The following is a 14372-nucleotide window of genomic DNA, read 5'->3' as shown; positions in this document are numbered from 1 at the left end:
CAGGAGACCCAGGTTCGATCGCTGGTTCAGGAAGATACCCCAGCAGGGAATGGTAACCCATTCCAGTATTCCTGTCTGGAGAATCCCAGGGAGGGACAGAGGGGCCTGGCGAGCTATAGCCTATGCAGTTACAAAGAATCAGATATGACTGAGTGACTAACACTTTCATATATCCACAGTACAAATGTCTAGGGCTGCCCAAGGTCAATGTTTAAGGATATACAAGAATCACTTCAGAGGTTTGAAAAAAAAAATCCCAGATTCTAGGACCTCAGGGATTCTGGAATATTTGACCACCCTAGGTGGAAAGCTTCACTGTGGGTAAACTCTCCTCTGCCAGTTTGGGTATGGTTTGTTCTACACTTGACCGTAAGCACCCTGGGGTCAGGGACTGCTTCAGTCTTCTTTATTTCCCCAAAGCCCAGCACAACACCCAGTTCACTGAATGAGTAAGTAATGGTTAAAACTCATCACTCCACATAGATGAAGCTATGGTGCCCTGTCCTTTAAGCTACTGAGCACATTGCATAGCATTTGATTTACCCAGGGGGACAGACAAGGCTGATTTAACCCTAGAGGAATCTGAACCTAGAATTGGCAGCGTCTCATTGCCTCTGCCAGAGTAACAAGGTGAAGGATAAAAAGTGGACATGCTACCAGCAAGTCTAGTTCTTATAGACAGATGTGTTTAGCTCTTCAGTGAGGGACAGATGTAGGACCTTGTCCTTGCTCTAAATAAGGCTTGGATTGATTTGTCTGAAGGTCAGAGGAACATGAAGGTGGAGCGAGGTCTTTCGGGGCATGGAATGGTGGTCTTCTCACTCTTTTATGTGGATTCCTGGGGTAAGCCCAGAATGCAGGGGTTTAAACCAGCTCCCCAGTTGACTCTGAAGCCGTGGTGGATTAGCACCTTTATGGGATTATCAGCTTGAAACCAGCAACACTGATTTCCTAGTCTGAAACTTAGTGGGCAGAGAGAGGGTGGCAAGGATAAGAAAAACCTTTCCTCCGGGAAGAGTGAAATTTTATAACTTAAGGTCTGTAGGTTGGACATAGGACAATGTTCCCTGTTGTAAAGTACCTGGAAATGTGTTGGAGTGTTACAGTACTCACTTCTCTGGAATTTCATTAAAAACAGGATCTTATAAATAGGCTGAGGATTGGACCATGTGTCCTTCTAAATATACTGTCAGCTCTATATTTCTGTGCTACCGTGTGTCATTGTCATACTTTATACATGTGTAGAGCTCTGGAGGGTGGGAAAATAAAATTATGATAGTTACTGCCATCCTTAGCATGGCATTCAGAGCTGCCCTAACTTACATTAGGCTTCTTAGGTGGTGCTACTGGTAAAGAACTCACTTGCTAATGCAGGAGACCTGAGACATTGGTTCGATTCCTTGGGTAGGGAGGGTCCCCTGGAGGAGGGCACGACAACCCACTCTAGTATTCTTGCCTGGAGAATCCCATGCACCAACAAGCCTAGTGGGCTGCAGTGCATAGGGTCACAAAGAGTCGGACACGACTGAGCCACTGCATCAGGAATACTATCTAGCTGACGTGTACCAGCAAGTGTGTACGCAGGGTGAAAACACTGATACACCCCTGTGCTGGCCTGCAAATAATGACTGTCACAAGTCTGCAACTACCCCCATCTGCTGGATTCTCCCCTGGAATCCCTATGATGTGGTAAGGAAAGAATTAATGCCTGGCACATTCTAGGCATTAATTCTAGGACCCAGATGGAGTCTAGTCCTCCATGCTGTCAAAATATTTTGAATATGACCTCCAGCTTCCACATTCCCAGAACACACATCTTACTTTCATGTCTCTGGGCTTCCACTTGAGCTACACACTCTGCTCAGCGTATCCTTCTCTCAACCCTCCGAAACCTCTGCTGTTTCAGATCTTTGGTTCAACCACGACCTTCCCCACTGAGTCTTCCCCAATCCCAATCTCAGTTCCCCAAAACCACTGGTCCTTCTTCTATAGCCACAGGGCCTTTTTTCTTCAACCCCCCCTTTTTAAAAGCCCTATATTTTGGCCTGCTTTAGTCATTCATCCACAAATTCCAACTGATCTACCTCTCTGACTCTTGAGATTTTAAAAATAGATTTATAGGGAAAATGGTATTGTTCAATCAATTTCTAGGAAGCTGGTCTCTGGGCTAGCTGACCACCTCTATGACGTGAGCACTGTCTTAGCTGATAAGATCCTTCCTACGTGAGGACATGCTTCGGCCAGTGAGGGGCTTGGAGACCCAGCTTCTGGGCTGTGGCTCAGAAGAACTGCAGTGGTGCCTCAGTAAGTCCAGCACAGGGGTGGATGGAAAGTCCATGGGTAGATTTAAAACAAACAAACAAAAAACACAACCCCGCCACCCCCACCAACAAATAAAATAATCACTACGTGGCAGCTTCCAGGGACAGAGGGGCTTCCTAGCATACTTAACTATTCTCACAGATAAGCTGGCACAGTGGCTGTGGGACAGACCTGCCCCATGGAAGCGGCCAGCACCCCTTCAGTCTCCTGCTTCTCTAAACTGCCTTCTTTTTTCCTTTCAGTTTCTAGCCTCTCGTTACAATTGGGAAACGAGCATCTCAACACACATTATTAGGCTGTATAATCCACGGCAAGGATCAGATCTTGCTGATCCTTCCAGCTTCCATCACATCTAATGATTATATTACCAGACACAGACAACAGTTACTAAATGCCAGCTTGGTTCAATGCACTGACCAAGTCATACCATCCGATTATTAGGTTCTGCCGTTAGCCCCACGTACATATGTGGAACCTGAGGAAGACAGAGGTGACGTGCTTTGTCCCAGCCACACCTGGGCACTATCCCAGCCAGGCAGTCTGGCTCCACATCTCTTGTTCTTAACTACGACTCAATGTCTAACATGCTGCAGATGTACAATAAAGGTTTGTCGAATACAGAAACAAGTGTGCCCCGGGGTTCCTTGGCTAACAGGACACCTATTTTCACAGGGATGCAGGCAAGCACTTGACATCCTCAAACTTCCCCCAGATGACTTGGAGCTAAGTCACCCCCTCACATGTACTGTGTGCCTGCAAACAGCACTCACTGGGGGAGAAGTGGTAGAGACCTGATGCTTGGGGATAAATGAAGGAGTACAGATAAGTGTGCGACTGTTCACAGGGTCTGAGGGGGAAAAACGCTTGGAAGTGGTTTGACCACTTCAGGAACAAGACATTTATATCTATCAGCAAAGCAGAGAGAGAGGCTGTGAGTGTGTAAAGAGTCAGTGGACGATCACTGCGGGGCAGGCTGGCTGGGCATCTTTTTTCTTTCTCCTCCCCGTGGGCTGACCATGCCGGTCTGTCTCAGTTCCCAACCATTTGTAAAGATCTCTCAGCCTCCACTGGCCTCACGGGCAGAGCGGCGGGAGGAGGGCAGGGAGCAAGAGGTCATTTATCACTGTCGGGAGATGTGCTGCACACAGCAGGGTTGGCTTTACTCCCTGCTGCTCCTGCAGCCAGAGCTGCAAACCTTGAAAAAATGCAGAACATGCACCTCGAAAATATCTATTCATCATCGCAGCCCAGGGACCACGGGAGTGGCCCCTCTTCACGTGGGTTGACCCGTTCTGCCTTCAGCCCGGGTCCCACCGAACTGGGAACATGGGGACTTCTTAGGGACCTGATCCCTGTCCTGGCCAACCCCCAATCTACTACAATCTCCCGAGATTTGGGGTTAAAATTCTCTGAGATGCCATCCAAACCCCTCCTCTCTCCATTAACTCCGATTTCCAGATTGTTTTTCACCATCAGACTGCAGCCAAGGTGGCCCATAATCATTAAATTATGAAAATACAAGTGGCTGGGAGGAAATGAATCCCAGGTTTAACTCAGGAATGGCCTGCTTTCTCGTGAAGTGATTATAAAATTAAAATGTGCTATTTCTCTGGTGAGTATAAAAAGCCTCCTTGGTGAAGTCGATGGCCCCACAGTAACGTCAGGATTTGCACCACGAAGGGACTGCACGCACCTCAACCACGGGAGTCAGGGACTTCTGCAGGTAAATTTCCAAAGACTGGGTTAAAGGTGATTAAAATCAAGAAGAGGAGGAGGACGGGGTTTGAATTTTCCAATTACTCTTGAAAACTCAAAAGTCAAGCTGCTAGAAAATGCAGGCTTTCTGAGCAGGACTAATAATGCTGAGCTAATTAGACCCACAGGCATGGCCAACATATAAATTCAGCCCAAAGGAGGGACACTGTCCCTTTAAAAACTGCCTGGGGATCAGTGGAAAAGCTAATGAGGAGTGTCAGTTGGGGCTGTTTTTTAGGTGGTCCTCGGGAGGACATAGCCTGGGGTTTCTGTAACAGCGCTTCTGTGCTTGGTTCAATAAATCAATTTATATTAAAACGTGGGTACAGCTCTGGAGCTGCCTTCATAAAGCATTCTGTGGCGTTTCTCAATCTGCTTATCCCCTTCCCTGTCAGCCTGCTTGAATGTACCGTCAGAGGGCACTGAAAAGAGCAATAAAGAAGAAGATGGAAGAAACGAAACTATTTGTGAAACTTGACCCAGCAGCTCTACACCACGCTGGGGGCTGCCTCTGGTGAGTTTCTCTCCAGAAGACATTTGGATGGTTGGTAAGAAGCCCAATGCTGGGGGGTTGCAGCGCTTAACCCAGAGCTGGGCTCCAGGCTGCACACTGAGAATAAATGTCAACCTCAACCAGAAAGGAAAAGGGTTGCAAGTGAAGCTGCTTTTCAACCTGATCCTTGGGGTCTGAAATATTCTCCAAGAGGTGAAAGAAAAAAACAAGATGAATAAAAGTGCCAACGGCTGGCAGAGTCTAGGAGGTGGCGGAGAGGGGCTGGAGGAAGGAGGTGTGTTACTGACCAGGGCAGATGGAATGGTCAGCAGGCTTGCCAGTGAGGGATGGCTGCAGACCAGACATGTCTAAACACAATGACCTTTGCCCCCGAAGGTCTGAAAAGTAGAGGGAAGCCCGTCTCCCACTTCTGGACTTGGAGTCCAGCAGCAGCAGGGTCAGAAGCCACAGAACATGGCCACAACATTCTGCTCTCCCCATCTTGGCTCAGCTGTCTTTTTAACTCCTTGCTACTGGGTTGTTCAATTATAGACAGCTCCCGGCATTGCCCTCCACCCCAGTTAAACCCTTACATTACCGAGACTGCAGTGCCATCTGCTAAGACTTTATGTGATGATGGAAATGTTCTATATCTGTCACGTCCACTTCAGTAGCCACGAGCCACACGTGGCCACTGAACAACTGAGATGAGGCTGCTGTGACGTGGGAAACCAATGTTTACTTTTAATTAATTTTAACTAATTTAGATTGAAATGGTCCCTGGGGGCTAGTGGCCACTCTGCCGGGAGGACACGGAACAGAAAAGTTTCCCTTTGCCTTCATAAAGGCAGTGAGTGCTGAGAGAAGAAAATGGCGGTGGACAGCACTCTGTTCCCAGGGGAAAGCCTCTGATTTATCAGCTCTCAGTTTCAAGGGAAATAGAGGAGGGAACAATTCCCCTGATGCGTCATCAAGTCAGAATCACAAAAGAGTTAAGGGCTGCAAGAGACAGAAATGAAAGGTTACCATCACTGGAATTTCCCTAATGGAGTCCGTCTTTTTCAGAAGCTCGGAAAAGCAGCGCAAAGCCCACCCCCACTGGAGGCTGGCAGAGAAGGGCACAGGAAGCATTTTATAAACAAGAGACCCCAGGCTCGGGATTTGCCCAGGGCCCCAGAACCTTGGCAGAGTGAGTGCCCAAGCAGCACTCTCTTTCCTAAGTAAGCCATGCCATCTCATGTTACTGGTCCCTGAAATAAGACCATTATAAACGTTAAAACGGCTTTGCTTAAAGAAAGAATTTTGGTGTACTTTACTGTTAACCAGAACCATCTGGAAGCAATCTTGCATTCACACGATGGACTTGTCCTCTTTGGCCCTCGCTCTCAACAAATCCCATCAGCCCAGGAACAGCTGCTGGAGAGTCTGGCCCAAAGCCAGGGGTGAAGCTATGGCCCCCTCCCGTGTGCTCTGGGGTGTGTGTGTGGGGGCCCAGCCTTGCTCGTCACCCCATGCGGCCAGACACAGAGCACAAAGAACACAGATCCTACACGAGAAAGCGAAATCACCCGCGGTCACAGCAGCGGGCACTTGGTGCCACAAAGCCAGCTGTGAGAAACTGTTGTTTTAACTCGGGAACACAGATGCTTGCCAGCAAATAACAGCCTGAGATGGCTCAGAGGGGAGTGGGTCAGGACGCTGGGCTCACAATGCCAGCTAGTGAGCATCGTGCAACAGACAGCAGCTCCACACAAAGGGCTGGGGAGGAGGGACACGGCTCGTACCAAGTCCAAGGCCAAGGTTCTGGCACCAGGACCGAGGACATCCAGCACAGAAGGTGAGAGCTGGGACATGTCAGGGACTGACTCAGCATCCAGAGTGCTGTTAGCAAACGCCTTTGTGGAGCTTCCCTGGTGGCTCAGAGGTAAAGAATCTGCCTGCCAACGCAGGAGACACGGGTTCGATCCCTGGTCCGGGAAGATCCCCCATGCCGCAGAGTAACTACGTGTGTGTGCCACAACCACTGAGTCTGGGCTCTAGAGCCTGGGAGCTGCAACTACCGAAGCCTGCATGTCCCAGAGCCAGTGCTCCACAAGAGAAGCCACCGCCATGGGAAGCCTGCACACCAACAAAGACCCACCCACCATAGTAAAAAAAACACAAAAAACAAAAGAAACCAAACTTGACCTATTTATAAAATAATTTTTAAAAAAGAGAGAGAGAAGAAAAAAAAAGCCTTCGTAAATCAAACCCCTGTGCAAACTATCTGAGCAGAAAGGAGGTGGGGGAGCCAGGGACGAGACAGATTTCATTAGGAAGGTCTGGGTGACAATAACCTTTTGTCCTCTATACAATCTGGGCCTGCCAAGCTCCATAGTCTCCGAGAAAGCACGAGGGTGGGAGAGAAAGAATCCCCATCACGAGGCAACAGACTCATCCTTAATTATGAGAGCAGGCTTCCCGGAGCTGACATCCTCTCCCACACTTCCTCCCGGCTGCAGACACACCACAGAAAGCTGGCAGGATGCTCCTCTAATGAGAGCAGTCAATTTTCCTAAGTAAAGGAAATCTGGTGCTTTGGGGATCATCCCCATCATCACCACCCCCAAACCACACACAGACTTTTAGTGACGAGTGTGAAGCATCACAGTTTAATTTGGCCAACAGTCCATTGGGTCAGATTGAGAACTGGAAAAATGACTACCTCGGCAGCTCCTGAAATGTTTTATTTCATCCTCTTGTCCTCTAAAGGGCTGGCAAGGAGACACTGATCCTAGTAGATGGAGGTCCCCTGCTTAAATTTCCACCGCAGCTCAAAACTGAATAATCATGTCTAATCTCACTCTGAAGAAAAGTTGATTCTGATTGTATCAGAAAGAGCCCCAGGCTAAGAATCAGAAGCCTGGGTTTATTCTGACATTTTTGCATTCGTGGCCACTTAAGTAAGTGTAAGCCACTTAATCCCTCTGAGCCTCAGTTTGCTCAGCTGCAAAATGGGAATGAGGAAGAGGACTCCTCTTTGGGCATTTGACAGTTTAGCACCAGACTGAACAGTGTACCCCTGAAGTGAGGTCACCTTGGTTCACAGACTGGCTTTTCCCCTTACGAGTTGTATGACCTTGAGCAACTTGGCCCATGTGCCTCAGTTTCCTCATCTGTAAAATGCACCGAGTTCATAGGAAGTGTGTAAAGGTCTCATCACAGTCGGTGCCTGGCCCTTAGCTGTCTCCCTCACTGTCAGCCAGCCCCATGACCAGTAGGGACAAGCAGGCAGATAAACATTTCCACAACTAGGTCTTTGCTACAAAGTTTCAACAGCTTGGCAATGGATGAACCCTTACTTGTTAGAAAGGTTTACAAGTTCACAGGCCAAGACTAATTCTGAAGCCAAGAAACATAAAGGAGGGCTGGGGTGAGGACTTACCTGTCTCCTTGAGCACGATGCATTCCCAACACCCACCAGTCCACCTTCAACCAATCCCAACACCTTGGCAGTAATTTGGGGCTTTCATGGAAAAAGAGGCTGCAGATCCTTGTCTCTTTCTGTTTAATTCATTTGCCAGCCTTTCTCTTTCTAATAGACAACTCAGAAAAATAGGAAACTGGGAGTCTATGTTTCTTAAGTCCTGAAAAAATAACTGCTAGGCTTGAGGTTTTCTGTTAGAGGTAAAAAAACATTTTTTAAAAGAACTCATTAAAGCTGGGAGGTGGGCAAAAGGAGTTTACATAGGCAGGGGTCTAAATTGGTTTTAAACTTCCCAACTTCTTCCAACAAAGAAAGATCTCTCCTTTCCCATAAGTGTCATTTTCAAATCCTAAGTAACAACAGATAGGAAATAAACAAAGATGTACATCAATCTCTGCTTGTAGCCAAAGTTGTGAGCCAACAGCCATGTAGGGAGCTTTGCTGAAACAAATGAGCAAATCACATCTGACTGAAGCCATTCTCAGTCTTGGCTCCTCGGTTATTCGGTACCTTCTGTGGAGTTCTGCACAGTTAAATACAGCCCATTTATGGACTGTTCACTTGCTTAAGACCCTGCTAATGCATGTGTGTGCCTGTATGTTAGATAGAGAGCAAAAGCGAGTAACTGTGTGTGTGCATAAAGCTGGATGTAATCTAATCCTGAACTTATCTACATTTTAAAAAAAACTGTAAAAAGGGGTAATCTTTAGCCATTTGTTTACCAAGTTTGTTGTGACTGCTGAGATCTAATTTGCCTTTTTGGCATAGAAAGAAAATACAAACAGCCTTGCCTCAAGCTCAACATGGCTTGTGTGCTGGCTTCTCATTCCTACCCTTCCCATCAACCATCTGTGTGTCCGCCACCCCCATCAACTTCTGTCAATCACACCTTTCATCCAATAATCACAGCCTGTCAACTACATGTCAGGCACAGGATGAGGCACTGGGCTGCCCCTCTGGGGGCTGACAGACCACTATAATTAGAGTAACTGATGACTTACCCCTTACATTTATCCCTTGACCAAAACCATCTAGTTTCTTGTTTATTTCCTTGCCTTCTCTGCTTTCCGCTTCCATCCCTCTATTTGGCTCTGGAGATCTCATATCCATATTTCTATGATAATTTTTCTCTAGATATCTGAATCTGCTTTCTCTCCTGGTCATTCTCCCTCTTACTGTATAATAACCTTCCTAAAGCATTGCTTTTTATCATTTCATTCTCCTCAGCAACACAAAAGTGTAACCAGCAGGGTCTCACAGTAAACCTCAATTTCTCTGTCTGGCTTCCCACATTCTCAATTATGCTCTCCCGGTACCATCTCAGCCTGACTTCCTACAGCCACACCCTCCCCCCATTTTGGCCATTTTCCTTGCTGTCTGTTAGCTTTGCTCTTTTTGTTTATGTGTTTATAACCACGTGGGTTCCTAAACTGGAATGGTTTTCAGTCCACCTTTCCAAATTCTACAAAGACCAGACCAAACCAAGCCTCTACGGTTTTCTGAATTACATGAACCCTCACCTGAAACTTTTCTGTAAGGAGTGCTGATTCTGCTGATTGAATAAAAATGCATTTGCAAGGAAACCCATTCTGGAGCAACAAAACTTCAGAGCTCAGAGCAGCAAATGTGGTAAACCCTTTCTGATAAACCCAATCATGTTTTAGAGCAGGAGTAAGTATTTTTAAAGCCCTGCTGCAACCACTCAAATGCTCTGTTGTCGCATGAAGTGACAGCTCAAACATAAACAAAAGAATGTGACTATACTTTTCAAAGTTATTTACTAGAAGAGGTGGTTGTGCGGGGGATGGGGCGTTGGAATTTGGTTCTCGGACTGCAATTTGCTGACCCTGCTCTAGAAGAAGGGTGAATACTGGTGAGGATCTCTTTGGATGACAAAGGACAACTGGACATGCCTCAGGATAGCCTCTGATCCTGGCTGGGTAGCTCGACTATTCCTTTAAGACAGTACATACCCTTGGAGTGGATTTTCAGCCTAAAAGTCATCCCTATGGGAATTTGGGCTGTGACCATCTGTTACAGCTATTTTGGTCAAACAAGAAGAGATAATGAAATCTACTTTGTAGCCTGTGTTGGGGGCGTGGCAAGGAAAGAGGCCTCTGTCTCATTCTGCTGTCCTCCAGACTGGCGAGGGGCTCCCTGGTCAGGATCACAGGGTCTTAGAGCAAACCTTCCCCTACGCTCCTTGGTGCCAGGCACTGTCCCCTCGCTTCGTCCTTACACCAACCTTATGAAGTTTCAGTACTTTATCATCATACCTATTTTCAGTTGGAATAAACAGATGAGGTCTTAGTCAATGTTAACTACTGACCCACAGAAATGGTTTGGGGGCCTTATATAGGTATGTGTGTTTGGAGAATAAGACGCCCGTTGCCAAGAGCTCTTTTGTGGTGAAATGTGGTGAAATAATAACAGCTCATTACCCCTGGTCCTTACACCCACCCTTCAGAGAGTATTCTTTTCATTTTATTCATGAGAAACTGAACTCATAGGGGTTAAGTAGTTTATCCAACTCTGCCTATTCTGAAAGGTCAGAGTTATGATTCAAATCCAAGCTGGTCTGGCCAAATAGAGCTTTGGCTCATTCCTTTGAGCCCCATTAAGTAACTGTGACCTAAAAAAACCAAGTTTAATGTGTTTTAAAAGCCCCCAAATTCCTGCTCTGTGTGAAGTGGGGGATAACATCAGCTTGATGGGTCTAGTATCCTTAGGGAGGGCCTCAGAGAGCAGAGAAGCAAACCAACACCCAGATCTGAGAGCAGCAGAAGCGGGTGTAGACCCTTTTCCTTCCCCACCAGCCCAGGGCTCCGCCTGCACCTCCTGATCCAAACTGCAGAACTGACTTTTCATGGCGGCGATGCTGCCTTCACGGACACTGCAGCAGTGCCCAGGCAGAGGGAGGCATGTTCTTACCAGCCTGTCATATTAAAATCCCTGTAGAGCATCTTCTTTCCAAGTTCCTTCCTCTGTACTCTCCTTGGAAACTCCAAATGTGTGAACTCATTTCCCAGCAAGTGAGGCTGCATGAATGCCTAATAGCAAAAAGAGAAGAAGAAGAAAAAAACCACATATTTAGAGGAAAAAATAAGACCCAAGGATGTTTCGCAAATTGACACAGGCCACATTTATGAAGTTAGAAGATGGTTCTCAAATTTTTAGGGAGATAAACAGATTTAAGAACCTGAATACAATATCAACAAATAAAAATCACGAATGTAATTTATAAAAAGACATGACTTTTTCATGTGAGATGATAAATTAATTGTAATCAGAGAAATGTATCTCTAAAGCAAGAAAAAGGTTCACTTTATAATTCAAATTCAAGATGGTTTCACTTGGTTGGACGTCAGGAAAGCTCACCCTGACTCTCTCCTCCTTGGCTTTCTCTGCTTGCCTCCTGCGCATGTTCCTAGTTATCACGGCCTTGGCTCTGAAAGCTGCGTGTGGGTCTCCATGTGAACACAGTGGCCTGAGAGAGATGGCTGGGGCCGCATGCACCAGACAGGAACTTTCTGTTGGACTCCCTCCATTTTGCTCTGCAGTAATTTGATCATGTAATTGGAAGACTGTTCCAGAGCAGATGGCTTCTTCCCCTCCCCCAAATCTCTGTTCACACTACACAAGTCTTGAGCAAACAGCCACTTAGGGAATTGCTGTGAAACAACAAACAGTCTCATTGTCACACTCCAAATTCAAATCCAGTTATCCAAGAGACGAAATGCTCAAGTATGAACTTCCCTGCTTGGAGTCTACACATCGTAAGCAGACCTGGCCTGGATCTGCCCTGTACCAAGCCATATACCTGCTTGTTAGTGGTGTACTGGAATGGCTCTCTCTTTCTCTGGCAGAGAAAAGAGTGAGCAGAGCAGAGCACGGCCTGGCACTGCAGGGGAGCCAGGGCTCCCTGCCACAGGACAGATGGCCATGTCCTTGGTCTGCTGGAAACAGACATCTCCCGCGGCCTCTTTCCCAGGACCTGACACCAACCTATCTTCCACTGAGTCTCATGGTGGTTCAGAGGTCTCTGTTGGATGCTAGCCATTAGAAGCCAAGTGTACTAGGAGTCAGAGGAAGCCAAGCTGAACTGTCCCCAGGCTGGTCAGATTGGACCAGCCAACAGAACTCTGAGCCAGGGATGCTGAGCAGGCATGGGGAAAGGAGGGGCAGGATGGGGGTGAGAAGAGGGGAGGGGCTTTGAAACCTCTGCTGGGAATGAGACTTGTGCTGCCTCTGAGTATCAAGGACACTAAAACACTGGGTTTTACAGAAAGCTTCCTTGGAAAGGAAGAAGGGAACTAAAATTCACAGCACAGGTCAGTGGGGTGGGCTCTGGATTCGAATCCAAGTTCTGCATTTATAAGCTCAGTGGTTTTCCTGGGTGACTTAACTGCTTGGGCCTCAGTTTCTTTACTTGCACATTGAGACTAATTGCAGATTTATCTCATACTATTTGAATAATGAAATGGCATCTAAAGTGCACTGATCATGATGGTCTCTGTTTATAACAAGAAAATAATTTATCCATCTAATGGCTGTCAAGTCTTCTGTAGTATTTTGTGAGCTCTCAGTTCACACCCCTAACAATCTTAGGGCAGGACCTGACCTGTGGGGCCCATTGCAAAAGGAAAATATGGAGCCACTATTCAAAGTTAAAAATTTCAAGATGGTGACAGCGGAGCATTAAGCCAAGTGCAGACTCTGGGCAACTGCAGAAATGGCATCCTTGATGGCAGCTGTATCTACACAGTAGATACAATTTTATTCCTCTCCATTATTTGGGTCGACCCATGAAAACTAAGGACCAAAGGCATTAGTAGTCAGTGAACAGCACCGTCTGTCATATATCCTCTGTCATCTCTCAAAATTTTGGGACTATATCAGCATGGTGTTTCTGTCTATCCCCTTGCCTTCTAAGCCGGAGTAACATTGACCTAGGGGTTGCTACACGTCAGGCACTTAACACCTTATGTTATTACCTTAGTAATGCTATGAAGCAGATGTCATAGACTCAATTCACAAATGAGGAAACTAAGGTCCAGAGAGGTTAAGACACCTAGCCTAAGGTTATCAGCCAGGAATGGGTGATTCTAGGGTTTGAGCTTAACATCAAACCCATAACCTCCATCCTAACCCGTATGTTTGTCCTTTAACCTGCACACACATTAACAAAAAACAGTGAACAGGCAACAACAGGCCTGTTGCCATGCCAAGTCTGAACCACAAATAGGCACACGTGAGGATCTGGTTAATAAAAAAATTACAGATCTGCACACAGCTGGGTCACAACAATGTTCTTCAAATAGCAAGAAGAAATCGTTTAATAACACGAGTGATTAAAGTAGTACAAATCCATACAAAAGGATTCTGTGGGATCACATACAAAGGTGTCAGAGAGAATATGTAATTACACAGAAAGAGCAAACATACGTTTATAAAAAGCAGGCTGTCAAACAATATGTGTCTGTGAGAGTGCATGTATAGAAACTTATGTATATCATGTCATAGATATACAGATCTATCAAACTCTGAGAGACCGTGGAGGATAGAGGAGCCTGGAAGGCTACAACCCCTACAACCATAGGGTTGCAAAGAGTGGACACGACTTAGTAACTAAACAACAACAAAAACCTTTAACATACATGTACGCATAAGTGAGTATACATGTGTATAAATACAGGTACATCACACACACACACACCATAACAAACAGGCTATGACCCAAAAGCCATGACTAAGTACATTCTGTACCCTCGTGCCTTTACCGTTGGAATGTTTGCCTGGGCACTTTATCAGAAGTCTGCAGGGTAGCTACTACTGACAGGGGCCACCATGCCTCTCCCTCTGGGGATGGGCAGGCTCAAAGGGACCTTGAACCCTTGGTCACCTGTGACATCCGTTGTCCCTTCACATGCAGAGACTTTCAGGGTCTCAACAAGCCACCTGCTTCTCCTGTTATAACAAGTGGCTATTGTAGTTCATCAATTCTAAGATGCTTCTTATTAGATGTGCCATTAGTTACCTCTAAGGCAGGGGGGAAAAGCTGCCAATTTTACACTAGGCATAATACTTTCTAATCACTTCAATTTTTTAATTTATTATTTTTAAAGAGCTCCTTTCAATGTAGGCAAAACTATTATCTATCACTGTTTTGCAGGCTTCCCTGGTGGCTTACACAGCAAAGAATCCTCCTACAATGCAGGAGACGTGGGTTCGATTCCTGGGTCGTGAAGATCCCCTGGAGAAGGAAATGGCAATCCACTTCAACATTCCCACCTGAGAAATCCTGTGGACAGAGGAGCCTGGTGGGTTACAGTCCAT

At 46.4% G+C, this 14372-nt stretch overlaps 1 protein-coding gene and 1 long non-coding RNA gene across 3 annotated transcripts in view; one reads left to right on the top strand and one right to left on the bottom strand.

Moving 5' to 3' along the window:
- The window catches only part of PPM1H (protein phosphatase, Mg2+/Mn2+ dependent 1H), a 303642-nt gene that overhangs the window by 65819 nt on the left and 223451 nt on the right, over positions 1 to 14372 (bottom strand). For both annotated transcript variants that reach the window (XM_086400233.1, XM_086400234.1), the window contains exon 6: positions 10968 to 11086. In XM_086400233.1, the coding sequence (XP_086256359.1) occupies positions 10968 to 11086 (119 nt within the window). The remainder of the gene's footprint in view (positions 1 to 10967; positions 11087 to 14372) is intronic.
- Positions 3926 to 5758, top strand: LOC147371938 (uncharacterized). Its single transcript, XR_015163859.1, has 3 exons — positions 3926 to 4045; positions 4473 to 4591; positions 5636 to 5758. It is a non-coding gene; the product is annotated as an uncharacterized LOC147371938 (long non-coding RNA).

This window comes from Bos grunniens, chromosome 5 (assembly GCF_055505025.1).
Source record: "Bos grunniens cultivar Pamir isolate PY7600 chromosome 5, Bosgru_T2T1.0, whole genome shotgun sequence".
Lineage (NCBI taxonomy): Eukaryota > Metazoa > Chordata > Mammalia > Artiodactyla > Bovidae > Bos > Bos grunniens.
This window is presented reverse-complemented; position numbering and strand designations above follow the sequence as displayed.